The sequence below is a fragment of the Pantherophis guttatus genome, chromosome 1 (genome assembly GCF_059756535.1).
Source record: "Pantherophis guttatus breed Tessera chromosome 1, ASM5975653v1, whole genome shotgun sequence".
Taxonomy (NCBI): domain Eukaryota; kingdom Metazoa; phylum Chordata; class Lepidosauria; order Squamata; family Colubridae; genus Pantherophis; species Pantherophis guttatus.
This window is the reverse complement of record NC_142063.1, coordinates 55,082,512-55,110,382: the sequence shown is the minus strand read 5'-3', so window position 1 is coordinate 55,110,382 and position 27,871 is coordinate 55,082,512. Positions and strand designations below refer to the sequence as shown.

Below are 27,871 nucleotides of genomic sequence, written 5' to 3'. Positions count from 1 at the left end.
AAAAGGGCGGGACCAACCAGCGCTTCTGTCCAATGGTAGCCCAGCTCCCCGGAAAGGCGTCTGATGCTCTGCGAAGGTCCGGTCTGCAACCAAAGCCCTTTTTTTTTTCGTTCCCCGCTGAGATCGTTACTGTTTTCAGCTTCCACCGCCGCCGCAATGTCGGTCCTGACCACCAAGAAGGAGTCCGAACTTTCCGGCCAGATCGAAGACTTCGTGATGCTTCTGAAAAGAGGCGGAAAGTTGCCGCGTTCAGGGGAGGTGGCCCGACGGACGGTGGGGCTGCTGCGGAAGATCGTGGCGAACGGGCGCTGGGACAATGCTGGTGAGGGAGCGGGGTAGGCACAGGCTTATTAGATGCCTTCGCGGGCTGCTGGATCCAGCCTCTTTGCCTCAATCCGGCTTTACCCCCTGCTCGGCATAAAACAGAAAGCAGGGCTAATTACTTTCCAAGAGAGGAAAAGTGAAAATGCTCCTTAAGTCTTAATTCAGTCAGTTTCTTTGATGCCCCTCTGTAATAGAATAGAATAGAATAGAATAGAATAGAATAGAATAGAATAGAATAGAATAGAATAGAATAGAATAGAATATTTTTTATTGGCCAAGCGTGATTGGAAAGACGAGGAATTTGTCTTGGTGCATATGCTCTCAGTGTACATAAAAGAAAAGATACGTTCATTAAGAATCATAAGGTACAACATTTAATGATAGTCATAGAGTAGAAATAAGCAGTCAGGAAACAATATCAATATAGGTTCCATCAGTGAAGCACTCTATTGTTTAAGCCTACTGCACAGCATATAATTTTTCTTTCCACCTAGAATATCCAGTTGCGATGGAAGTCTGCCCTGTAGAAAGGCTAATTGTAACATTCCAGCATTTTGTTTCTCCAGTTCTTGGATGACAAAATGTTATCTGTCAAAATATTCTCAGGTATTTGGAACCGGACCTCTGAAGATGGATGAGTTATTGGTGACTTCATTGGCATGGACACATCTGTTTCTAAAGAGTTTCAAACTATGTGCCAATAACATCTTTTTTGCAGAGAGGAGGATGGTCATCTTAAAGCTCACCCCAGGCATCTGATGTATCCCCATGTTTTCTTGAATGAGTTTGCAAAGTTTTCTTCCACCTTTATTTGAAGTATGGAAGAGATGATGTTCTTAACAATGGTTTATCAAATTAATCTAGTTACTTGGATATTACACACCGAACTTTAAACTAATATGGGCTGGGCTCGGTTAACTATAATGAGCTGGCTAATTTGTGTTTAAAGATATTATGTAAATATAGCACCCTCCATATCCTTTCCATTTTAGCTGAAGAGGAAAGTTAGAGAAAGATAACTGAAGCAATGGTAAAATCTTAAAACAAAGTATATTGAATTTAGTAGAATGCTATTCCAGGCAGTGAAGATAGCAAAGGAAGCTTATTCTTTTACCATCGTAATGACTGCATAGAATAAATCAAAAATTTGTTTTAAAAATATTTTTAGCCTTTTGACATCCCCTACAGACACAACTAATCTCCATGAAGTTTCCAGGAGAGATTGTTCATTGTTGGGAACCATTAATGTTATCTAATGTTAAAAGAAAAAAAACTGATATGGAAGTTTGTCAAAGTGGAATAAAACTTACTGAGGAGCATCTTGTGATAGATCCTGCCAGGCAAGATGAAGAAGTTATTGATAAGCAGAAAACTGATTTGGATATTAAAATTAAATTTAATCTGAAAGTAGTCCTGCTTTCATTTAAAGATAGCTTCATAGCATGGAATGTTCCTGAATTCTTTGCTGCCCAGTAGGAAGGACTTCATTGCTCATGATTACATTTCACACAGTTGATACAACTGGATATAGCAGCAATTATAAGCAGATTACTGTATGTAAAGTACTGCATGTAAAATACCACAGTACAAGCTCTAAATAGGGCTACTCTTGAAAAGAATATGGAATTTTTCAGTTACTACTGCATATTACCTGAATATTGACAGCCTTTCACTTGTCTCCTTGGCTCAATTCAAGATTAGGACTGGTTATTTAACAAACTATTTGTTACATTGAATCAATAAAGATATTAATAATTATTAATCTCTGGTTATTAAAATCTGCAGGTGAAAGCTCTTTGAAAGATATGTTGCTTTTACTCATATACAAGTAATATTTTCAGTACTATGATTGTATTGACTCTTGTAGTTTGTAGAAAAGATGTTAAGACTGTCCAAAATAAAACTTTATAAAGTTTAGTTATTTAGTTATTGTATTGTATTATAAATATTTTTTTAATATTGCTTGTGGTGATATTGTAACAGAAATACGATATGAAAGTTAGTAGGTACAAAAGTTCAATCTTCCATTGCATTTAGTCGCATTGTCATCCATCCATCCATCCATCATATCTATATAGCTGCCCATCTCACAAAAATGTGACTCTGGACAGTGCACAATAAAAGTTTTTAAAAAGTAATATGAAAGAAAAACAATTTTAAAAATATAGTTTTTAAAAAGGCAAGGAGAGAATGACAGTTATTAACAATAGTGGAGTCATCTCAAAACTCACCATTCCCTTGGGGCCCCCAAGCCTGATGAAAGGGGGACTTTCGGAAGTTTAACAGAGATGGAATCAGCCTGATATTTCATTATGACCCATAGTGTATAATGTTGACTTTAATTGGTTGATTAAAATTAGCAAGAATAGTGTCTGGTTTAAACAATCAAGTCATGGAAACTCTTATTTAGATAATTGCACACCCGTAATGTCATGTAATACAAAAGTCCCAGGTTAAAGGTTAATGATAAAAGGTCCAGTTAACTGAGAAGATAGAGGAACAGAATGTAAATTAAGAAAGTAATTAAGGGAAGAAGTAGATTGAACTGCAGATATATCTCCCTCTCATTTCAGGAGAGTTAATGAACTTGATTCGTAAGGAAGGTAAGAGAATGAGTGCAGCCCAACCATCTGAGACCACTGTAGGTAACATGGTGAGACGAGTGTTGAAGATAATTCGTGAAGAATACAGCAGGTAAGTTTGCTTTAGTTTGCAGTTAAGCAGTTTTGCAGTTATAGCAGTTTTCTTGCAGTTGCAGTTACAGCAGTTTTCACTCTTTTGGCATCCTCTGAGAAGATATTTTGTGTAACATTAATTTTGAAGAATCAAAATCAAATATCTCATTTGTGTTTCCTAATATTTTTAACTTTGATTGTACGAAGGAACCATCTACATTTCTTTATCGGAATACTTTTGCTATGTGTGTGTTTGTAAGCCAAATTACTTAAGAATCCACTACTTCCATATGGTTCTTAATGTATTAAAGCTGTTTTCTTAAGTCTATTTTGTTTGCTCGATATTCTCTTACCATTTAGTTTGAACAATGTTCCTTCCAGAGACATGACTTTTAAAGTTCTTAAATCTTTTGATGAGACCATGTTACAGGCTTTCACTACATTTTCTCATTTTGCCTGGATATTTGTTCCACAGGCTCCGAGGACGTAGTGAAGAGAGTGACCAGCAAGAATCTCTCCACAAACTTCTGACCTCAGGAGGTCTCAGTGAAGATTTCAAGATCTGCTATCAGCCACTAAGGGCCAATATTATTGATGCTATTAGAGAGCTGTTACTTGAACTCGGTAAGAGAAGATGATGGTAGAATAGAAGGAATTGGAAATTAGATAATTCCTGGTAAAATAAGATTTTTCAATTTACATCCTAAATTGCAGCATTAAGATGCCTTCCAATCAGCAGAAAGATCTCTTCCATTTAAATAGGAATGCTGTAGAAAGACTTCAGTGCTAGTTACATTTTAAACAATGCAGAGGCAGTCTGGCCTGATTTGTGAACTGGACAATGCTAAGAAATAATTGCATTGTATGGAACACCTACAGTAAATATTTTGCCTGTGTAATTTGAAGAAATTAAGCAGCTTGTATGTAATAACTTTTCCTCCAATTATAATTGCAAAGACAAATTAAGTTGTGCAATGTAATGTGTACGAATCTGTTAAAAATCAGCAGACTCACCTGATTTTAAATAAGATGTTGGCATAGTGTAAAACAAAATACCAGCATCAAAATTTTACATCATTTCCAAGAATGCTTATGAGTTCCAGATATCTTAGGAAATAAATTATGGAATTCTGGCCAGTTGGGAATTCTGGGAGTTGAAATTCATACAGTTTAAAGTTGCTGAGATTGAAAAGTACTGATATAGAGCAATCCAGAGGTAGGATGGGTGGGTATTAAGATGTGATGCATAGTTTGCATGTCACAATATCTTTTAGGATTGACCATGTTCAATCAAATGAGTTTTTTAAATGTACAACACACCCAACAACTATTCTTTTAAAAAGTCTACATCATAATCCCAAGATTCTCTTGTGTCCATCAGTGTCAAAAAATGATCTATTCCTATCCTATGCATTCTGTCAGCAAATATTTAGGTGGTCTTTTAAAAATGTCTTTGCAACATTCCACTTTAGGCTTTTCCAACCAATTCTTTATTACTATATTTCAGTTATTCATGACTACTGATTCTGTCAATTGAAAATTCTATGAAATGTAGACTTATCATTTACTCTGATACTCTGTTCCAAAGTAAATCTTTATAACCATGTCCGTTAAAATTAGTCAATTTAGAGATTTATATATGAGAAATGTTGAACGATATCTTCCAGGCAAATTTCTGTCTCTTCTCTCATGATTAGATTTCTTTTCCTTGTAGAGAGCACTACTGAAAATATTTCCACCCAGGCTTTGGAACACATCCACTCCAATGAGGTGATTATGACTATTGGTTATTCACGCACAGTGGAGGCTTTTCTGAAAGAGGCAGCACGTAAAAGGAAATTCCATGTCATTGTGGCTGAATGTGCACCCTTTTGCCAGGTAAGGGCTTGTTATGTGAGCACTTCTTTGCACTAATTTGGTGTTGACGCTTAACATGGAACATCATTTTAAATAAAAATATACTATGATATATGTGTAGACTTCATGAAGCAGAAATGCACTGTTGCTTACCCAATTCAAAATTACCTAGCCAGATATCTCACTGCATTTTCTTTCTTCTGCTGAACTTATTTGAATTGTTTGTGTGGCCTAACTTGATAATATATGTTCAAGAAGCTTCAAAATGCATAGCTCACAATGTTTACTTGTTGTATCTCCCCAAATATTAATCTTTCCACATCTTTTTTTCTTGCAGGGCCATGAAATGGCTGTCAGTTTGTCTAAAGAGAATATAGAAACCACGGTCATGAGTGATGCAGCCATCTTTGCTGTTATGTCTCGAGTCAACAAGGTGGGCTTCTTGGATTTGTCTCTTCAGAGTTGACATGTTTTCTTTTTACTGGCAGAACACCAAATCATAGATTTTCATAGAGGAAAAACAAAAACCACATATGTATATCTTGCATTGTTGTATTGTTATTGGTGATACACTATCATTCCAATTGTATCTTTACCCAGATTTCTTTTTACAGGTGGTCTTCAACTTTTGACCAGTTGCTTAGCAACCATTCAAATTTCGATGGCCACACATACATACCCCATGCTCACGTGATTGCATTTTGGGCTCTTGATAACCGACTCACATTTATGACTGCAGCATCCCGCAGTCATATGACCACAATTTACCATGTTTTTTTCTGGCAACCAACATTTAAATTATGATGTAGAAAGAAGATATTTATTAATGTTGTAGATCAATTTTTATTTTGTTATGACAAGCAATTTTCATTGTCCACTTGTATTTTGCAGGTTATCATCGGAACAAAAACCATTTTGGCCAATGGCGCATTAATAGCCGTCAGTGGAACTCATACTCTGGCCTTAGCAGCCAAACACCATTCTACTCCTCTCATTGTCTGTGCACCCATGTTCAAACTCACACCACAGGTAAGTGCAGTGATTTTTGAACTGTATCTTTGGTTGAGAGAAATACAAAAGTGCTACTGTGGCAATATAAAGATAAATAAGAATGCACTGGAAAAATGGAATCCAGCTAGCGGTCTGCAAGCAAGCAGTGTACCTTTCAGAGAAGAATCTGCGTACCTTTGTCAGTGAAACAGTGAGCCCTGTGATGCTCACCATAAATTTCTAACAAAATTTATGGCACACAGCGGGGATTCTCAGATAGTGGTTGTAATCTCCCCATCCTCACAAGTTGCTAGCAATTTACAAGGTGGACCTGCTACTTTTAAAAGGCTGATCAGTTCTGTGGAGGCAAAGTAGGAGTGCTATCAAAACTTTCTTCAGGTTCAACTGTGCCAAACTGACAAGAGTGCTTGTTCAGTTAAAGTGAGGAACAAAACCCTGGGTGAGTTCTGAGAAATGGCTAAATCTTTGGATCTAACCCTCTATCAAAAACTGGGCAATCAAACAGGTTTCTGAATTCACTTATTTTATTAGTTTTATTTACAGTAGGATTATAGGGTATTATTTCTCATTTCACGGGATTGCGGTGTAATGAAGTTTGAGGTCCTCTAACGTATGTTACTGAGCAGGGGAATATTGAGTTGTTGAGATTATGTCTAATCCTTCTCTGTCTCTTGCTCTTCTCACTTTCAGTTTCTTAATGAAGAGGATTCATTCCACAAGTTTGTCTCTCCACAGGAAGTACTGCCTTTTACAGAAGGTAAAAACATTTGTTAATTGAGAGCTATGGAGAAATGAGTTAATTTTATCACTTAAGAGTCCTGTTCAATTTTTCCAAGTGTGATCTTCGGCATGCGCAAAATTAGTCAGCTTCAAGCTGGAGGCACTTGCTTAAAACCTGGACTTTTGAATGATTAATTTAGATACGTAGCATCCAACCTTTTCTAATGGGAATTCTCATCATGGAACCACTCTGGCAGCTGGGCTATTGTACTACATGAACAAAGTAGCTAGGTGGAACTACCAGTGACCATGTTTTCATTGGTGTTTAAGCTCCAATACTTGTTGTTTCTTGCTGTAAATCAGTGGGTGGGAAAATACCTATGCTAATCCGAAGGGCTGGTAGACATTTCACCTAATCCCAGAGCCTCAAGGGGAAATAGAAGTTTTAGATCAGCAGTCTCCCCCCCTCATAGCAATGCCTTGTTTTAAGGCAGAATACCAGCACACATAGATTTATGCATGTAACTAAGTTCTCAGCTGAATGCATTTACATTGAAGTAGGTCTTTAATGAGTCATAACTACTTTTCAATGGTTTCATGGACCTAAGTGCAAATAATTTATTCTAAATAATATGAAACTAAATTGCTTTTTGCAGTAGACATATCTGCTGGTCACCCCGTCTCTCTCTTTGTGTTACTGGTCATTTTTCAATCATGTAAATCTTTTTCTTTCAGGAGAGATTCTATCAAAGGTCAATGTTTACTGTCCAGTTTTTGACTACGTTCCTCCAGAACTTATTACACTCTTCATCTCAAACATTGGAGGCAACGCTCCTTCTTATATCTATCGTCTTATGAGTGAACTTTATCATCCAGATGATCGTGAACTTTGAAACTTTGCACTATGGGCTTAATTTATTCCAGAATAAATGGGTGATATAACAAATACCAATATTTTCATTGGGGAAATAAATAAACTACAAAAAATGAAAGTGCTATCTTCAAAAGTATTTTTTTAGCTGTGCTTTTTCTGTTGGGATGAGACCTCCAGGTATGTTTCAACAGCTTTATTAGTAATATCCCACAAAATTCTGAAGTCTTCATATGCCGGTGCCATACTAATTCAGGAATAGCCAACTTAATGTCCTCCAGGTACTTTGGATTTCAGTTCCCATAAACCTCTGCCTTTATGGTCAGTGATAAAGAATTGTGAGAACTGTACTCTAAAACATTTGACTATCAGAATTGCTTATTTTTGATCTCATGAAAGAAGGCATTGCTCTTAAATTGTTGAGAAATATTTTCTATAATACATAGAAAAAGCTTCAAAAAGAAGATAGAATAGAAAACTGACTAAATATAAAATGGAAATTACATTGCTTTTTAACCTGTTCTCACTTTGCTTTCATCTAAAGGTGATACATACTTTAAGAAAGTTAAAGTAATCTATGCTCCATGTTAGCAATAGCAAAAAGATGGAAGACTGTTTTTAAATAGCAATTCATTAAAAAGTACAACCTGCACTAGAAATCAGGTTTAAATTTAGCTCCCATTATGAATTGATATAAAACACCAGAATTATTGTTTAAATCAGAGTTTTGCAAATATGTGAAACTACTTTGGTAAAAAGAGGCAAGGGTTCATTTAAAAAAATGCTTTTTTTTTCCAAATTAAAAAAACAATTCCAGTGCACATGAAATTACTCCATGTTCTCTAAGGGAACAAAATCTTTGATTCTGACTCCCATATAGATGCTCCAAACATTAGACTCCTTTCCAAATACTTTTCCTCTTCCATAATACCAGGGAATTCATAATACAAAAACAAGTGTTTAGATAGCACCTGTATTCATACTGGTAGAACTGTTGAGGCTTCAACTTCCACAGTAGATTCTTTTTCTTTCCCAAAGAGCTTCCAGGCTTTAACCATTTTTCTTAATTTGGCCAGATTAGGTTTCGGCTGTAGGGAAAAAAATGCCAATGGCTCATTGACAATAATTAAGACAATAACCCAGACAATCCTCTATTACTAATTGGCATTCGGATTAACAAATTTTCAAATTCGTTGCATACTATTTGGCATGCAATACAGCAGGGATCAAAAACTTGCAGGCTGTGTATGCCCTTCCTAAGCCTTTTTGTGATTTCTCCAGAATTTACTCTTAAATTCCTGTCTAGTCTGCAGGGTCCATAATACAGTTTGCTACTGAATTTTGATGGTAAACAACTGTGCAGTTTGAGAAACTATAAGTGTGTAAAGAAATCCTCCCCCCAAAAATTAATTAACTCCCCCAAGCTAAAAAAGTATTCTTTGAAAATTTTGCCCTTTAACAATACAGCTATATCTATTCTATAGCAATAACTGCTGAGCAGGCAGAGATAGAAATAGAGATACCCAATTTAGATTATTTTAAAATGAGTGTTCTGCTGTTGATGACAGTAGTTAATGGTTATAATGGTACCAATATTGATAGATTATGTGCTATCAAGTCTGTGCTGCCTCCTAATAATTCTATGACTATCTGACTCTAACCTGATCCTTCAGGTCTTCCAATGGCCACTATAACTAAGTCTATCCATCTGGATGTTGGTTATCCTGTTTTCTTTTCTTCCACCTTTCTCTGTATTAGAGACTTTTCTAGAGAATTAGGACTTCATATAACATCTTTGAAGCAGACTAATTTGAGCCTGGTCATTTGTGCCTCAAGTGAGAACTCTAGCTTCATTTGTTCAATGATGCATGTGGTTGTTTTCTTCGCTGTCCACAGAATTCTCAGAGGTTTCTTCAATACCAAAAGCATCAATGGTCTTTCTATCCTGCCTTTTCAAAATCCAACTTTTGCTTCTAAAAGAAGTTACACAGAATGCCATTATTTGCATTATTCTGGTCTTTGTAGATGTAGACCATCCCAGCATCTGAATAACTTTTCCAAGGACTTCATTGCTACTCTACTAAATGCTAGTCTGCGGCATATTTTTTGGCTGCTGTTCATTTATAGTTGATCATAAAATGCAAAAGCTCTCTTCAACATCTTCACTGTCAATTCTAAGTTATTGTACCTAATTTGGTCTTCTTTATCTATAATTTTAGTCCCATTTTTCACTGTGTTTCATTATTATTATTATTATTATTATTATTATTATTATTATTATTATTATTATTATATTAAAAGAGCCTGGAGATCCTACATAGTTTCAACTGTCAGAGTAGGGTAATCAGCATAGTCCAGGTTATTTATGTTTTTTCCCTCCAATTTTAATAACATATTCTTGGTATTTGGGCAATATCATATTTTGACATTCTTTCAGTTCTTTCAGATTAAAAGAATAGGACAAAATTCTTCAGCTGATGTTAAATATCTTAGAACATTCAACTGCAACAAGGGATTTTATTCCTTTACTAATTTAAACAATATATCGAGGCACCCATCTCACAGCTATGATTCTATTTTACCAAGGCCCATAGTAAATGACATTGACACACAGGTAGCAGAGTAACAGTCAACACAATGTGCATCTTATGTGCTCTGTACCTACCTGACTTTCCTGCTGCAAATGATCCACATCTGCCAGAGGCAACATGGAAGGTCTCCCGTGAGCACACTGGAAAGGCAGTTGACAACATGACAAAGAAGCCATAAGATGGCAACTTTCATCAAAAGTCAAGCTGTCGTTGAATTTAATAGCACCTGAAAAGAAAGAAGAGTAGGAGAGTTTTGTGGTAAAATATTTAGTTCCTCTTTTTCTTTAGTTTCTTTATTTTCCAAAACAATTTATTTCCAAAAAAAAGTATGAACAATGGTTGCAGCATCCCAGTGTCATGTAATTGCCATTTGTTATAATTACAGGGGGCTTCTGACAAGCAAAGTCAATAGGGGAAGCCTGATTTTCTTAATGACCATCCGTCACTTAAAGATTCTGGCAAAAAAAAGTTGTAAAATCAGGCATGATTTACTGCTTAGTGATGGACATTCCAATTCTAATTATGGTTGTAAATTGAGGACTACCTGTAAGGGGGGGGGAGGGAGCGGGTTGTGGATAATAAAGGAAAATGATACTTACAATATGGATTTCAGATTGTTAATGATGAATTATAGGGCCAGATTCATTTGGAATTTTAACTTTGATTTAATTAGAATGAACTTTCTCATAAGAAAATAGTTTTGTTTTGGGATTTTATGATAGAGGCCCTTGAAGGCTGGACATTAGAGGCAAAGGATAAAGAAAAGAATGGAGCAGAATTCTATAACAAAAGCTATTAAATATTTTTTGCTAATATTTTTGAGCACATAGACAAACTTCTTGATAAAATGAACAGATGTTGTAATGAAGTTATAGAACAAGCTTTAACTGATAATTCTGAAATTATTTTGAAGAGATATTTGTGATAAGCAGTGAAATGGAGAAAGATATGGACACATAGTGCATACTGATGATTTATTCCCCAAGGAACTGTACAATTATTATACCAGGAAATGGATTTGGTTAATTTTTTACTAGATATATATATAAAATAATTTTTTAAGGTCTAGAAAGATTTCACTGAGAGGGACAAATGAAAGGATAAGTATTGAAAGACTTGTGACTACAAAAACAGATGAACAAAAAACTAGTTCTGGGTCTCTTTCTGAGAGGGTTAAAAAGTGAGATCTTAAAAATTCAGGGAAGATTTATAAAGTTGGTTTACTCTATATGGCTAAAAGAGGAAAATAGTTTTAAAGATGGCTTATTCTAAAGGGCTACAAGGAGAAAATAATTATATCTGGTTTCCCTTACATGACTTTTTCTGGCAAGGAATGACTGACATAGTTTGTATTTGCTTTTATTTATTTCATTTATAATTTTAAATTATTTGAAAAAACACTACATTGCAAAAAGAAATAAAAGGTTAAAACCCCCAGATATTGCATGTGCAAATGCAACTGCTAGGTCCTTAACTAATCTGGAACACAGCCACTGGGAAATTAAGATACCTATGTAGCCTGCTAAAGCTATAACATATACTCTTGGGCTGGCCTAGGTTTCCTCCCATACTGGGGACAGCCGTTTGATCCAATGGATCTCTCTCTGAACCTTTCGTATTGATGCTCACCCCACAAGCTGCCCATCGTCTTTTGTTTGGTTCTTTTGGAAATTAGAAGTTTCCGATGGCAAAAAGATCTTTATGATTAGCAAAGTGGGACAAGGAAGAAAATTATGTTGGACTCATCTCTGAAATTTCAGATAGCCTCAGATTACAAATTGGAATAATCCATTGGGACCAGCGTGCAGAGCTTCCTTTCCCTGCAAGAATCCCTCCATGAAGAATGAGCTACAATGTCTTTCACTTGCTAGATGATCAAATCCCAATTCAAATCATCAGGGATCTCCTCAGGGGCACTTGGGGGTAGCTGAAAACCAAATGATGACTTGGGCAATGATACCCTGATGAGTCCTGGTGGGAATCAGAGAAAGTCCCAAGTGCAGGTGATACAGGCAGTTAACAACTGATTCTGTTTGCCTTCTGATTCAGAATTACTAAGAAAATTGACATACAATCTAAAGCATAGCCAATGTGTAAATTATGTCCCAAATTCTTCAGCAAGAAAAATAATGGATCCTGCTGTTCTCTTTTACTGCTGACTTTTCAGTGATAGCATACTTGCTTCAGAACAAAAAGGCATGAAACAATATTTTCCTTACCATGGCAGGCCTGGGAAGCTAGCACTTTCAGAATGGTTAATGGTAATGTCCCTTGTGCCCCACCAGTTGTCTGTAGTAACTGAAAATAAGAGTATATTGGCTGATTTTCTACAAATGTTGAATGAAGAATGAAAAGTACTAGTAGTTAGACATAACGAGACGTACAAATTACAACTTGTAGTCTTTGAAAACCTTAGCTATAGTGCCAGAGCTCCTCCAAAAGCTGCTGCTCAATTTTATTTTTTTCATATGATAGAAGAAGAAAATAATAAATATATGGGAAGTATTTAATTAAACTGCACTTAATTGTATTTAATTTGAGCTTAATAACATATATAATTTTAATATACCTAAATTAAATTTATGGAGTTTGCCCTAGATTTATCAACTTATTTCTAGCATGTTATTCAGAAACCCTTGAGATAAAAAAGGTTGCACATGTGTATTAAAGTCACTGATCTGGAGCCACGTTTGAACACCAGGAAACAGGTGAATTTGATACAATTTTGTATTCCTATTGCTGATTTTGCGATTGTTTTCAAGATTTGTCAATATAATTATTGACATTATAAAATGAGAATTAACTTGCACAACTTGCACTGATTCACTGATTACTTTTTTTAGTGAGGATATATATAAATATAAGTCCATTTCCGAATCCTTACAACAAAATAATAATCCATGTGGACCATGTCATGGTTTTTCAAGTCACTCATAAAAATTCCCTTTGATGGCAAATAAAGATGGATTCCATAGTTAAATAATTTTATTAAACTATTCTGGAAAATTTTTGCTCTTTGGATTTGCTCTTTTAAAATTAGATTATATTTTTTAATATTAAGCAACATAATGAAGTTCTTCTCTGCCTATTTTGGCTACTGATGAAAACAGGAACCTACCAAAACTGTAAATTGTATAGATAGAAAATCAAACATAGTACATCTTCTCATTTTAATTTTAATTAGTAAAACATTTTCATTTCATAGCATTCTTCAAAATATATACATATATTATCTTCAAAAGACCATACCTCAATTTGTTCTTGAATGAGCTCCTGAAAAAATAAACAAAATATGTCAGAATTCAGTTTCTGTTTTGTGTTCAAAGAAATGTTATCATCTAAAAAAAGATTATCAAATAATAACAGAAGTATCAGAATATAATGATATATACTTTAAATTTTTAAAAATACAAGTTCTCAGTAAATTTTTTGTAAAGCCACTATTATCAGAAACTGAGCATATTCTTTTTCCAAAGCAAGCACAATACAGTAATTGTTTGCCAATATACACATAAACCCAACTGGAGGAAAAAATAGATCATAGCTCACTTCTTTATTAAACAAGCTACAATTAGTACCAACTCAGAAGTAGCAGGTTTATTAACAATGAAGATTTCAAACAATTATTGAAAATGTTTTTTTTTCATCAGCTAAACTAAAAACTAAAAAAACCCGCAACCCTCAAATGGTTGCACAGCATTTTCAAAGAACAAGCATTCTACAAGAGAATATCCAATTTCCACAGCTCATCCTGGCATAGAACTGCTAATCGTAACTTTAATCTAAAGCAAAACCAATTAAAAGCATGAGTTTTCTCACTCTACGTTATCTTACATTTTCAGGTTTTTATCCAGACTTCTGGCATAAAAGTAAAAAAACAACTGGAAGCTGTAATTTTTTATGTAATAGAAATTCCAAACTTTGTGCTGAACAGTGAATTAGGGCATCATTTAATACCTACATGCATATCTCACCTGCACAATTCCCTTAGTCACGGTATGCCTTCCACGGCGCAATTCATTAGCCTCTCTCTCCACAAAACACAGTGGCACTTTCCCAACAAGAATCTGAGAGAGATTGTTTTTGGGAAACAGCAATTCAAGGCCTAAGTTCTCCAGACTTTTATGACAGCACCTGCAAAGTTAAACAAAAATTCTAAAGTGCAGCCTCAGATACTCTAGTTCTTTTCCAGTGTTGAAACTCCTGAACTACGTATTATGTCAAATTTTCAAATAGATGTGACAATTAATAAAGACCAATCACTTCTTGAGTCAACGTTGGTGGAGAATCTATTACAGACCGTTTACTCATTGATCACGCAATAAAATTATGTTCTTTATTTTATAGGATCTTATCCAATTCAGATTATTTTTAATTCAATTGAGAAGAATAAGTATTAATATAACAATTTAAAAGTCTAATCTGAAAGCACCCTTATTTTTTTGAAGGAACGGTCAATATGTTGGATGCTCTGAGTAGTAGTACCAACCATAAGAGTCTTCTCTGATCCTCTGTTACGTCAATCTCCAATGGGGGACTCAAAGTGGAAGACAATAATTTCTTCTTGCCCTGTGCTTCATGTTGCTTGTCATAGGAATCTAATAATAGAGCAACAAACAGAGCATCATTGTTCATGATGTTTTGAAGACAGTATATATTCACTAAGAAACTAATATTATTCTACCCACCAACTGATGGGCAACCTATACTACAGTATTAAAGAAGAAATATTATTTATCCTTGGCAGCAGTCTTGTTAATGTTATATTGTAACTGCCAATATTAACCAAGGCCATCCTGAGAGACATCAATTATTATAACACTTTTATCAACAAATTATCATCCCTGAAATAATAGAGCAAACTATCATAACTATAAATGACTCCATTTAAAACGTATAATAAACACTTCTTACAACCTGGAGAGTTTTTCACATTCTTGTCCAATTATTGCTGCCAGGCCAGAGCCAACAAATTTTCTCTTGGACTCTTCACTTTAAGAAATTCATAGCTGTTGTTGATCTGGAGATCAATGAACTATTCTAAATTACAAGAATTGCTGTTATCTTTCATAACTGACCAGATTCTTGTAAAGCTCAAGAATGTCATTCTCCATGATAGACAAAATGGAAAGTATTCATATTCTATTAAACCTCCAATAAAATCCATATAGGAATTCCTAATCATCAATGATCATCAATTCTTAATCATCAATAATCATTAATATACATTCATTCTTAATTATTAATATATATTTGTATCTCAATAAATTTGATTTTTCAGCTTCCAGCTTATTTTATCAGCCATAAAAGTATTTTCTTTGACCATCTGAAGCTATACCTGCGATAAGTTGCTCAAGACGGACACGCTCATGGGCTGCATGCTGATCCACAAGTACAAGAAGATTTCCATCTAGAGCCATAAAAACAGTGTCTTCATCACCTTAACACATAACACCAGTTCTAATTTTAACCTCACTTTATCCTCTGCTTGTGAGGTAGGTTAGAATGTAGGGCAACAATTTGTTCAAGCTTATATGAGAAGCTTTTCAAACAAATAAAAATTTGAATTAGAAATCTTTCAATTTAGCTTCTTTCTTCCCTTGGGGGAAGAGAACAGTTGCAAGAAAATGTTTTGGAGCTCACCTAATTCTATTATTTCAAGTAAGACTGAACCCCTTGAATCAATATTACCAATGAAGTCAAATTATAAATATTGTTCTGCATTTCAACATAGGCCACTGTGTGTAGTTATTTTCCAGTTAATATTGTACTGAATAGATACATATACATATAGGTGGTAGCAATGCAATAGTAGAATCTGTATAAAGGAGTTGCTGGCAGTTAGGCAGAACAATCATTTAGTAAAGCATTATTATTAGATGTTCCAGTTTTATTTTTTTTTAATTATTCAATTGAGTAACTTGGGATAATTTAAAAGGGTTAAGAAACAACACACACAATTTTGTTCAATTAATTTTTTCTCGCAGTTATGGAATTATCTCATGTATAAGTAAGTTTTACAAAAAGTTTTAAATTTTACAGAAAGTTTAAAAAAAGGGTTTTTTTATAAGAAGAAATTGCATTTTTACCTGCATGTTCATTCTCATCTTCTCTAGTATTCATTAAACAGGCAATAAATTTATTGTCCACTTGATTAAGAACCTATAAATTATTCAAAAATAATAACAGTTTTTAAAAAACAGAATAATTCTAGAACATAAATGAAAAAATGTGATTTTGTTAGATTTCGACATTGTTAACATGGATCTGTAACTAATTATTTGCTAACTCTAGCACTATTTTACTATAGATTGTTACAACCCAGAATAAATGAATACTGTACATGTGTTCTCTTGCAATGCTGCTATTTACACATTTACCTGCAGAGAATCAATCATCTTTTTAGTGAACCGATAAGGATAGAGGATATTATGTATTTTCACAGCAAGGGTATCTGCCTGCCCACTGCTAACATCCAGAGCAACCTGTAAGAGAAACAATCACTTCTTAGAATTGTTACTAGATAAGCAAATGGCAGACTAAAAAAAATCACATCCCCACTTTAGTATCAGCATGTCTGATATGGATATAAAGAACGAATAAAACTATAGTATACTATGTTGTAATTAGGTATCATTCTACAAACAGGCTGCAGAGATTCTCAATTGCTTTTGAGGGTCAGAATTAATTATCCTTAATAATAATCCAATTATCCTGGCTCAAGCCAATGGTGATGATCACAATTTATTCCTGGTTCTAGAGTCTGACTTGGGGAAAAAGGTTCACTCTTGCTGGGAATGTTCTCCTTGTAACAATTAAAAAAAATAACTTCCCTTTCAGAAGTAAATGTTTCCATTTTTTAATGCAAAGCTGGTTGGGACTCAGCTGCTATAATTTTGCTAAGCCTCTCTTTTTCCCTTCTGTGTGCTCAACAATTAAATCCTAAATCATAGTCATGCACAATCCGGAGATTCCATGGAGCAGGTCTAATCACTGGATTGGTTCCTTGGTCTTTGCCACAGACTGGCTCAACTTTCTTTTTTTTTCTTTTTTTTATTAGTTTTTTATTGTGATATATAGTAATACAATTCAAACGTTTTTCGGTTCCGTGGTGTTAACAAATATATATACATTGTTTACATATTATTTACATAATATTGCATCATTGGTTATAGTTTAAAATATGGTACGAATGGTAATGTTCAATTCTATTTAGTCACTATTGGATTATTCCTTGTACCCCTCATGCTATGCATTTTGTTTCTCTTCTCCATCCACTTATACCACATTTCCCACACTGCATAGTATTCTGTATTCTCTCTTTCGTTAATCTCAAGTGTTAGCTTATTCATTTCGGTGCACTCTAATATCTTACTAATTACATGTTCTTCCGGTGGTAATTTTTCCTCTTTCCAGTACTGAGCGTACGTTATTCTTGCCGTTGTTATTATGTGTATGATTAGATACCTCTTTTCCTTCTTGTATTCTTTTTTCAGGATTCCCAGGAGAAAAGTTTCCAGTTCAAAATTTATATTTTCCTCTATCATTTCCGAGATCCATTTTCCTCTATCATTTCCGAGATCAATTTTTCTCCAAATTTTTTTCGCTTTGGGACATGTCCACCAACAGTGGTAGAAGGTGCCTTGATGGTGGCCACATTTCCAGCATTTTGGGCTCATGTTAGGGTAGATTTTGGCAATCCTGGCAGGGGCTAGATGCCACCTATGTAGCATCTTATATTGATTTTCCTTGTAGGCTACCGCCATGGTCATTTTGAGATTGCTATTCCAAATTGTATCCCATTCGTTTAAGTTTATGTTGTGCCCAATATTTTTAGCCCATGCTATCATTGAATTTTTGACCACCTCCTCTACCATATCATATTTCAGCAGGTAACTGTATTGGCTCCACTTTCATAGAGTAATCTTCAGTTCACCATACCTTCCCAAAAGTTACAATTTACTTGCTAATGATATGAAAATGCTTTGCCACTGCATTCTTCCAGGATACTTTTTTCCTTTGAATTCCCAGTTGAGCCTATAGCACTGGGATCTCCTATTGGTCTCCCATTTAAATGCAGACCTTTTTTTTAAATCAGCCAAGTTCAGCCAGGAAGTAATATATCTAATATGTGTGTAGCTTTACAGAATTTTAGATTGATTGATAGATTAATAGTAGATCTCACTCCCCCCCCCCACTGCTCATCCTACTTCCTCCCTATCTTTTAGTTGGTGTTGAGTATTTATATTTTTATAGCATTTTATTTGTATTGTGTATAGGTTTTGTATAGTTGTGTCCTTTTAATACTGTAAGATACCCAGTGTTACTTTGGGTCATCAATAAATTAAATGCAATAATAAATAAATAAATGCTTCATGGTTGCCAATAAATTTAAATAAACAAATAAATAAATGCTACATAAAATTACCTACCTCTGGACATTGAGCAAACACAGGATTGTCCCACTCTGAAAGTAGGCCCTGAAGAGATTCTTCTTGTGCATCTAAGGGAAAAGATAACATGCAATCTTGAAATTATAAGTTTTTCTTAAAGCAACGTTTCGACAGGCTCACAACCCTGTCATCTTCAGGCTCTGTTTCATGTAGAAGCTATGGATTCTCTGTTGCAGGGCCGGAGCTGTCACTTATCTATATTTGCTGCTGCTGACATATGCTGGCTAGCCTGCAACTCTGTGTTCCGATTGGAGGACAACAGTTTTTCTTCCTGCTTCCTCCTCCTAGCTGCTTGGCTTTGTGTTACAGGCCCAGCTTTCTCAGATTCTCTATTATTATCTGTCTGCTGTAGAGGGGAAAGGATTCTGGTAGGCATCACAGCACACCCATGAAAACTTAAGAAGATATATATATATTGCTGATAAAGAAATAAATTGAGACTAGTATAGATCTATTTCAAGCTTTTTAGCTTTCATCAGCTCTCCCTTTATTTCTTTATCAGCAAAATATAAATTTGGTATAAAATGGAATGCGATTGCTTAAGGGCTACTGAATTGGAGCTGAAAGGCAAAAGGGAGCAGAATGCCCCCTCTCCCACATACTGGGATCAGGTACAATATGACTTTTTTTTTTTCAAAAACCTTACATTTTGTACTAAACACATTCTGAATCTTCCAATCTATTGTACATTTTAGTACACAATACATGTACTCTGTTATTTAAAAATGTTAGAAATCATTGCCTCCTCTATTTCAACTGTAAACATACTAATAAAGTAGCAGAACAATTGTTTAATATTTTGTGGCTGATAAAGTCTGAAAAATTTAACCTTTTTTTAGAGCAAAACAATTAAAGCAGACTGGATCATTCTTTTTCAAACCACTGACACTGTTTACATAGAACCGAACACTTCACATTATCCACAATACTGCAGTCCCAAAGGTGCTTTTTTAGTAGACAACTGGACTTCCTTGTTTTTTCTTTGAAGACATTTCACTTCTCATCCAAGAAGCTTTTTCAGCTCTGACTGGATGGTGCAGAATGGAAGGTTTTATATTCGTTGCAGACAGCTGGTCATTTCCATCCTTTTAGAGGGTTGTTGAAGCACTTGAAAGTTTATTTGTGTCCTTGGGGTCACCTGAGTAGTGCTAATGGTTCCTGTAGTCTGCAATTTTTCTGGAAATCCATACTCCCACACCATTCGAAGGTGTTCTTCCCAAATTGCATAGCTAAAAGTCTGTAGAGATTCTCAGTCATCCAGGTCAAAGAAAAACCAAGAAAGCCCAGTTGCCTCCTGAAAAAACACCTTTGGGACAAACATGACCTGGATGACTGAGAATCTCTACAGACACAATACTGCAGGTGACTTTGAATCTAGAAAAGCTATTTTCAGATGATTCATACAAATGTAACTGTTAATAGAGCTCAAATTGCACCAAGTTTCTGTTGGGACAGTTGCAGAATTAGTATTTTATGCCCTGGTAAACTTGGCCTACCTCTGTAATCCTGACTTTCCAAACTCCTCTCTTTCTGTGCTTTTGGAAGGAAGGGCACAATGACTTCACTTCGAAAGGGATGGCACCTGCACTGAAACCCTAAATATTTAATCGGTTATTTCGATATGTACTCTTATAATTACCTCTATATATACTTCTGCATGTTATTACAATCCCTAGTCATCCCATTTTATAAATTCACATGGTGGAAGTCATAGTATAAAACTAAGCAGAATTACATTGTGATCAGTATCTTCAAATATACAAACATGGGAAGTATTAGTAAGGCTAGTAATGATGCGATTCTCAAATAGTGTTATAGTCTTTCAAAATAAGGCACTAGAAACCTAGTGAACATGTCAGGAAAGAAAATATCCTAAACAAGAAGTAGAACATGTCAGGAAGGAAAATATCCTAATCAAGTAGAGCCAAATATACTTTTCATTCAATAGTAGATATGTTCTGCTTGAAAGTATATACTGAAGCAGAAGTATGAATCTTTTGGGCCCACTATCAGTCTAGTCTGCTTCTTATGCTACTACTGAACCTTACATTCAGACTCCATGCAGCTGCATGTTGTTCTTCCCCATGAAAGAGATGGTTGCAAATACAATAGTCAGGAAGATAATATACATTTTAAAAAGAATCAGGATTCAAGCATTTGAGAAATGCTGCAACAGAATTTAATTACCAAAACTATATTGAATTCTATGTTGCTTAACCTACACATAACTACTATAGGAAGAAGTTCCATTTAAGTACACTTCTAATTATGCAGGTAATTGGACTATCTTCTGTAACAATACCCATAATTTTCGATAAAGTAATCTGTACTGTGATTGAAAAAGAAATGACAAATCTATTTGCTGGAAGCTTATTGTTTTAAACAATTCTTAAGTACAGAATGAAGCCAGATGATTCAAGAGAAAATCATTGTCTTCATTGCTAATTGGGCAATCAAATTTACAAGAATTTTATAAATCCATTTAACATTTCTACCCATATACAGGTAGTCCTCAATTTACAACCATTCATTAAGTAACTGTTCAAAGTTACAATGGCACTGTAAAAAGTGAGTTATGATCATCTTTCACATTTATGACTGTTGCAGCATCCCCAACATCATGTGATCAAAATTCGAACACTTTGCAATTGGTATGTATTTATGATAGCTGTGGTGCTCCAGAGTCCTGGACCTTCTGATAAGAATGGGGAAGCCAGATTCACTTAACAACTGGGTGACTGACTTAACAACTGCAGTGATTCACTTAATGGTGGTGGCAAGGAAGACTGTAAAAATGGGGCAAGACTCACTTAACAACTATTCTGCTTAGCACAAGAAATTTGGGGCTCCATTGTGGTAAATTGAGAATATATATACCTATATACCATACATGTATGTTAAGTGACATAGAATTGAGCAAGATTAAAGAGGCAATAAGAGGAATTCTTCACCCTCATTTATATTGAATTAAATATGATGTAGTCTCATTGATTGATTGATTGATTTGCACATCTATTCCACTGCAATCTGCCAGCTCTCAGTAGCTTACACAATATAAGAAATTATTAAAACACTCATAGTACATTTAAAATTACTACTAAATAAATCTGAAAACCCATTAATAATATATCAACAAGACTAGTAAAAATAAAAATATAAATGATACCACACTACATATGATTTCTTCTTCAATGCTTCTCATATTTTTCACCTACTCCTAGGCAAATCTGCCATTTATGAAATAAGCTATCAACTGACTTATCTGCTCTTAATTTAATTGTTTACATCTGCTCTTTCCTCTGTTCCTTTCCTAACCTTTCCATAATCTCTCACAGTGTATTGGAGAAGATATTACTCTGAATGATTAAGATTTAACTCCTGATACAGCCATTGCCTCCATAACGCAATGAAACAGTTGTACACCATGTACTTACCATTCTCTATGACATTTACAGCTATTGTGCTTAGATCCTGAGTACAAGCTACCGAAGTTTCTTCAGGAGGAGCACTATAGGAACTCAGCCCACTCATTTTGTTGATGAATACCATTCTGCCCAATGATGCATCAAACTTATAAAACCACTCAGAGGGACTGAATTTTGGTTTCTCATTCACACTTGAATCATCTGTGTTCTTCTCCATATTTCCAGGCACATTTACGCTTTGAAACTCATTACATTTCGCAGCTTCCTTTGTAAATTCACCCATAATGCTTGCGTCTTCACAAGAATTGTCGGTATCCACTTTGTTACACAGAACTGAGTGTCTGTTTTCGGAGATTGTGTATTCTCCATCCGTGTCAATGAAACAATGACTGACAGTTCCTTCCACATCTGCTCTTGCACTCAATGTTCCCATGGAATTACCTTGTTTATCAGAGGCTGAAGCAAAACAATTACTTTCTTCCTCTTCCTCTCTTATAGAAAGACAATGTTGAGATTTTTTATGGGTATTTTGTAAATGAGTACTTCTAGATGTGAAATGCTGTATACTTTTATCTTTGGGGTCTGAACACACTTCAGTTTGAACTGAAGATTTCTCTATGGGTTGCATACTTATAACATCCTTATCACATTCTTTCATTCTTGACACTTTAGAGGCGAGTGTCCTTGTACAATTAGATCCAGATAGAGATTTCCTTACTTTATGAGAATATTTTGTAATGGTATTTGTACTAAAAGCTTTTCTGATTGCCAGATTTTCTTCTGGGGAATGTTGAGACTTTTCTAAGGGAAGGAAGCAATTAAAGCCATTATTATTAGACTCAATATATTCTTTTGTTGGAGTTTCACAAATAATCTGTAGATTTGTTCTATCACCAGCCATAGATCCGGAACAGACTGGTGCTTCATCACTATTTCTTATTTCTGTATCTTTTATTGATGCATTCTTTTTTAAATTCCCATAATATTTTCTGAACCTATCTAGTGATCCCAGTTTTGAATGGCAACTTAATTTTGTTGAATCACAATATTGAACCCTAACAGAAATGTCACTTATTTGCCTACTGCTATTTATATCATCTAGATGATTAACTGAATCTGCAGGCACCACAGGCATATATCCTTTCACGTGTGATATTACAGAACGCACAGTACTATCTGCAGGAAGTGAGGCTGATGTACTCTTTTTCTTTAGCCATTCCTTTGTATTTCCTGTATGTATATTGGTTTTTGTCATATATTCTAGAGAACTTGGAATCTGCTCTGAAAATTCTAGCTGTTTTTCAAAGATATCCGTGGCACTTACTGGACCCAGTTTAGCCTGTCTGTTTAATAAATTACTAGATTCTGTTGCTTTATATGATGGCTGATTTTGAGGTAAATATGCTGTAATGTTTTCAGAACCCAAAGAATTTTGTTCTACCATCAATCCTCTATCAATATTTAACTCAATAAAGGATTCTTTGCTCTTTTTTTCCAATTTGCATTTTTCCATCATGCTATGTCCAAAAATATATTTACTTTTAAATTCATCAATATGTTTTTCAATTTCAGTACATCTCACAATGTCTAAATCAGGGCTTCTTTCCTGGATTCCTGCATCTTGTTGACTATTTGCATCTTTCTTCCCATGGTTCTCAGTACAAAGCAAAGTATCAGAATGCTGGTCTGTTTCTGAAATCTTGTCTTGAATGCCAAGTTCTCCTGGGCATTTGGAACTCATAACATCAATGTGTAGTTCTGACTCTTCAGGGAATTTATTCAATTTTAGAAAATCAGAAATGTCATTTTTATTGGGCAGAAGATACTTATCTTTACTACTTCTCAATTCATGAACAGATTCAAAACCAGTTACATCTGAGTAAACACCTACTTCTTTCACATTGTTAATAGGTTGTATATTATCAAGTCTCTTCTTTGTCAGAGTTACTTTCCTTTTGACAGATTTTGACTGCAGATTAAATGTTTCATAAGATTCTACAATATTATCACAAGCTGATTTAAAGCTCTCCTGAATATCTTTCTCTTTGGGGAGAGAAGACTGTAAAGCTATTGTGTTACCCAAACAAAAATCATTATTTTCATTAAAGTCTGTAGTATCTTCACTACACAACTCAATAAATAGATGTTCTTGCTTTAAAAATGCCTTTACTCCTTCTTCAAGGCAGGTTAGGAGAGCATTCCATCTGCGAAATTCTATTAAAGTTTTTGCAGGTTCCAAACATATATCATATTCATCATGCTGACACTTCACATTGATAATAAACACACCATGGAGTTCTGAGCCGGAACGATGGCGGACAGGACTTGAGAGCAAAGACCCAGTTTTTGTTTTACATATAACACTCTGTTTCCTCAATAGAAAATCAATAAGCTTATGCAATTTTGTTTTTAATATCAATCTATTATTTACATACAAAAACTGAATATTCTTATTGTAATGTCCTTCTGAACTGATAAAGCCCATTATTTCAAATCCTCCAGACCTATAGTTTATTTCCCGTAATTTCTGAGATTTACCTAGACCATAAATCTGAGAAAAACGTGTGCGCATATCTTTTGTTTTGGGTAGCTGAAGCATCATTGAACAGGAAGCTTCATTCCGTAAAGAAAAAGAGACAGATGGATGAACAAATGAAAGAGCTTCTACTTTATGCCTCAGTCTTTCAAATTCCAGTGTGAAATCCATGCACTTTCTCCTCACAGGTAACTGATGGTATAAATTGTATACAGTCACTGTTGTTCCAAGACTTGGCCTATTCAGTTCTGCTTCTGAGACTTCAAGACCTTTTCCATTGTGAAACAGTTTCAAGAAGGTTTTTGCTATCCTACTTGTCCTGGATGATATTTCCAATATACTGGCCATACTTGCAATACTTGCCAAAGCCTCTCCACGGAAGCCATAAAACTTCAGATTTTCTAAGTCTTCCAATGAATAACATTTACTAGTAAAGTATCTATTGCCTACTTTGTTGAGGTCTTCTCTTCCCAAACCACAGCCATTGTCCACCACCTGGACCTTAAAGGTTTCCAAATCCACTCTAATAGCAATACATGTAGCTTTTGCATCTATGCTATTAAGGATAAGCTCCTCAACACAATGTCCGACTGAGTTAATGGCCACTCCAGAGCGCAAACTGGTTTGTACTTCTTCAGGCAAGCATTTGATCATTGTGAGAAAAAAGATTGTTGAAGTCTCGATCTATTGGTTATGCATTGTCACCTGCCTTTTCTGTAAATGTCCTGTTAAAAAAACAGAGAATCCAATGACCTTTTAATTTTTTAGCCAGATATTTTATAAATCCCTTAATATTTTCCAGAGTGTTTCCCATGCTCATTTTGTATTTTATTTAACAAAATCCAGTTCAATTTAGATTTTTTTCTTTCATTTAAGTTCAACCTAGATATGTTTAGTTAAGACTACTTTTATTTAAAATTGCATGCAAGAACTATTAGCAGTGATGTTAACATTGCTCTCCCTGTGCTCGCCACGTAAAATGACTTTTTTCAGTCAAATCCTAATTCTCAGTTCCCATTAATAACTGATCAGCTGAGTAGTGGAGAAACTGGACAATTTATTTCTAAACTATAACATGGAAAATATTAGGAAAAATGACTATTATGAGCTAGCTTGCCATTCTTTGATTAACGCAATTGTCATTTTTGCTGTGATAACATATTACATTTACAAGTCAGTTGGTGCAATAGTTAACACTCTTACACTCATTAACAGCACTCATTTTTGGCTTCTATTTGTATTGACATTTAGCCTGTCACACACTGAGCTAAGTGCTCTCACAGGACTTTGTGAAGATTAAAATGTGCTAAATCCCTTCCACAAACGCCAATAGATTGGAATCTTGGGCGAGTGGAAAGTAAGATGTAAAATAGGTAAAAGGACTTTACAATGCACATTTCGATAATGCTGCACTGCTGAGACTATTTGAGCAATGGACAATAATGAAATCGGAAGAAGTCCCACCTTTCTGCCAGATTTAAGGAGGAACTTTGGGCTTCAAGATAACTGACGACATGCGAGAAAGAGGAAGGAGGGTAGCGCCGTCCACATCGAACAGTTTCTGGAGATCTGTCGTTATTTCCGTTTTCTTCCCACCGTCTCTCCGTTGAAGTAACTACAGGATCTACCTCCTTTTTTTCATCCCAGACGTAACCACAACAGCCCCGTTTTTCTTCCGTGTGTTTTTTCCCGCCGGGCCAAATCACCTCAGTGGGACCCGACCCAACTCTCATCTTCCGCCGCTTCAGTTAGCTTTATTGTCAATCACCTGAAATCAGGTCGGTGCTGAGGAAGAAATTGGGCCTTCTCAAATGCCTCCTGTGAGAACTTCAGTTCCCAGCGTACATCAAAATATTGCAATGCATTCTGGGAGTTGTGGTATTTTTGTGATCTTTATTTACAAGACGGATCGAAGTTTTCTGTTAGTTCCTCCAAATTACTGTATAATATAAATCCGAACTTGCTTCTGATTCGCACTAGGTCTCTTATAATCAACTATTCCTGAAGAATATTTCCGCAATTAAACAGCTGCAGAATTTAAAAATCTTGAGCAAGGGGACAAGTAGCACAGAAAAAGTTAGTGTTTAAACGTAGGTGGATGCATATTTTCGGCTTAAAGTTTGAGCTATAATAACCGTGCACATTGTAAATGTCCAATTAGACGATCCTTGAAGCACTGGAATTTTTAATGAAATTTTACTAGTATGATACACAGCACTCTTTCAAAGTTGTCCTTTAAGAGATGAAATATAAATCATTACATTTAGGGAGGAGAAATAAAAATTATACATTCAAAAATATATCGCAGTCACATAAGATGAGTGCTAAAAAAGGGCCTAATTATTCTTAAAATGGTTGTTAATTTTTTCACATTATTTCTTATCAACAAAGATAAAATACAGAAAAACACCTTGTAGGAATACAGTATTTCAGGTTGCTGAGGAAGAGCTAAAAGGAATATTATTGCTGAAACATGATATAAGCAGCAGCTGGACAAGTTGAGAAGTTTGAAACACATTTAAAGCTGTGGCTGTGCAGCTCTGACTTGATGAACTCTTATATTCCAAGGCATATGTGCAATAGAGACAATATTTGAATATTAATTGGAAATGATGTAATTTAATAAATTTAATAAAACTGAGGGTTGTACTACATTTAGGTATTTATCTCACACTTAGATCCAGCAGTGCAGATTAAATACTTTTGCTTGTCTTATGTATGTATGTATGTATGTATGTATGTATGTATGTATGTATGTATTTTATTATTGGCTGTTCACCGCCCTGAGTCCTTCGGGAGAAGGGGAATATACAAATTAAATAAAAGTAAAAGTAAAAGTAAAGTAAAAGTAAGTCTGTAGAGATTCTGTGTCATACAGGTCATGGTTGCCGAGGTGGCGCAGTGGTTAGGGTGAAGTACTGCAGCTACTTCAGCTGACTGCTAGTTCAGTGGATCAGTGGCTCAAGGTTGACTTGGCCTTCCATCCTTCCGAGGTGGGTAAAATGAGGACCCAGATTGTTGGGGGTATTTAGTATTCTGTCTTTGGTGTAAGGCGCCCAGAGTCCTCGGAGAGTGGGCGGCATAGAAATATGAATAATAAAAATAAAATAAAAATAAAGGTGCTTTTTCAGGAGGCAACTGGACTTTATTTTTTCTTTTGAAGATGTTGCGCTTTTCATCCAAGAAGCTTCTTCAGCTCTGACAGGATTTATATTCCTTCCATTCCCCACTATCCTGTTAGAGCTGAAGAAGCTTCTTGGATGACGACGTTTAAAGACGGTCTTTTGTCTTCAAAAGAAAAAAACAAAAGTCCAGTTGCTTCCTAAAAAAGCACCTTTGGGACAATACTTTTGCTTGTGTATAGTGAAGTATCAGTTAAAAAGAATCAGACTTTAATTGGTCCATAGG

At 35.1% G+C, this 27,871-nt stretch overlaps 2 protein-coding genes across 3 annotated transcripts; one reads left to right on the top strand and one right to left on the bottom strand.

Annotated features, from left to right (window-relative positions):
* Positions 1 to 7,579, top strand: EIF2B2 (eukaryotic translation initiation factor 2B subunit beta). Its single transcript, XM_034418127.3, has 8 exons — positions 1 to 322; positions 2,898 to 3,018; positions 3,475 to 3,623; positions 4,714 to 4,877; positions 5,194 to 5,289; positions 5,748 to 5,885; positions 6,558 to 6,624; positions 7,323 to 7,579. Exons 1-8 carry the CDS (start codon positions 64 to 66, stop codon positions 7,478 to 7,480), a joined length of 1,152 nt encoding a protein of 383 aa, XP_034274018.2. The 5' UTR covers positions 1 to 63; the 3' UTR covers positions 7,481 to 7,579.
* On the bottom strand, positions 6,374 to 26,319 carry MLH3 (mutL homolog 3). Of its 2 annotated transcripts, XM_034418125.2 has the most exons (14): positions 25,928 to 26,319; positions 21,937 to 25,188; positions 19,999 to 20,097; positions 18,482 to 18,552; positions 16,430 to 16,534; positions 16,139 to 16,211; positions 15,388 to 15,459; positions 14,539 to 14,647; positions 14,024 to 14,183; positions 13,299 to 13,322; positions 12,269 to 12,347; positions 10,124 to 10,275; positions 8,430 to 8,546; positions 6,374 to 6,612 (listed from the first exon to the last, which is right to left on the bottom strand). In XM_034418125.2, exons 2-13 carry the CDS (start codon positions 25,115 to 25,117, stop codon positions 8,436 to 8,438), a joined length of 4,236 nt encoding a protein of 1,411 aa, XP_034274016.2. In that variant the 5' UTR covers positions 25,118 to 25,188; positions 25,928 to 26,319; the 3' UTR covers positions 6,374 to 6,612; positions 8,430 to 8,435. The 2 variants fall into 2 exon arrangements, with proteins under 2 accessions (XP_034274016.2, XP_034274017.2); XM_034418126.2 differs by lacking the exon at positions 19,999 to 20,097.
* Positions 26,320 to 27,871: the final 1,552 nt, after the last annotated feature.

What these genes read in the sequence shown, in the direction of transcription:
- EIF2B2 (XM_034418127.3), top strand. Translation starts at nt 64, where the DNA reads ATGCTCTGCGAAGGTCCGGTCTGCAACCAAAGCCCTTTTTTTTTTCGT. An exon ending in CGGGCGCTGGGACAATGCTG is followed by an intron (nt 323 to 2,897) that starts GTGAGGGAGCGG and finishes CTCTCATTTCAG; the next exon opens with GAGAGTTAATGAACTTGATT. An exon ending in AATGTGCACCCTTTTGCCAG is followed by an intron (nt 4,878 to 5,193) that starts GTAAGGGCTTGT and finishes TTTTTCTTGCAG; the next exon opens with GGCCATGAAATGGCTGTCAG.
- MLH3 (XM_034418125.2), bottom strand. Translation starts at nt 25,117, where the DNA reads ATGATCAAATGCTTGCCTGAAGAAGTACAAACCAGTTTGCGCTCTGGA. An exon ending in TGACTAAGGGAATTGTGCAG is followed by an intron (nt 13,323 to 14,023) that starts GTGAGATATGCA and finishes TTATTTTTTCAG; the next exon opens with GAGCTCATTCAAGAACAAAT. An exon ending in AGCTTCCCAGGCCTGCCATG is followed by an intron (nt 10,276 to 12,268) that starts GTAAGGAAAATA and finishes CTTTCTTTTCAG; the next exon opens with GTGCTATTAAATTCAACGAC.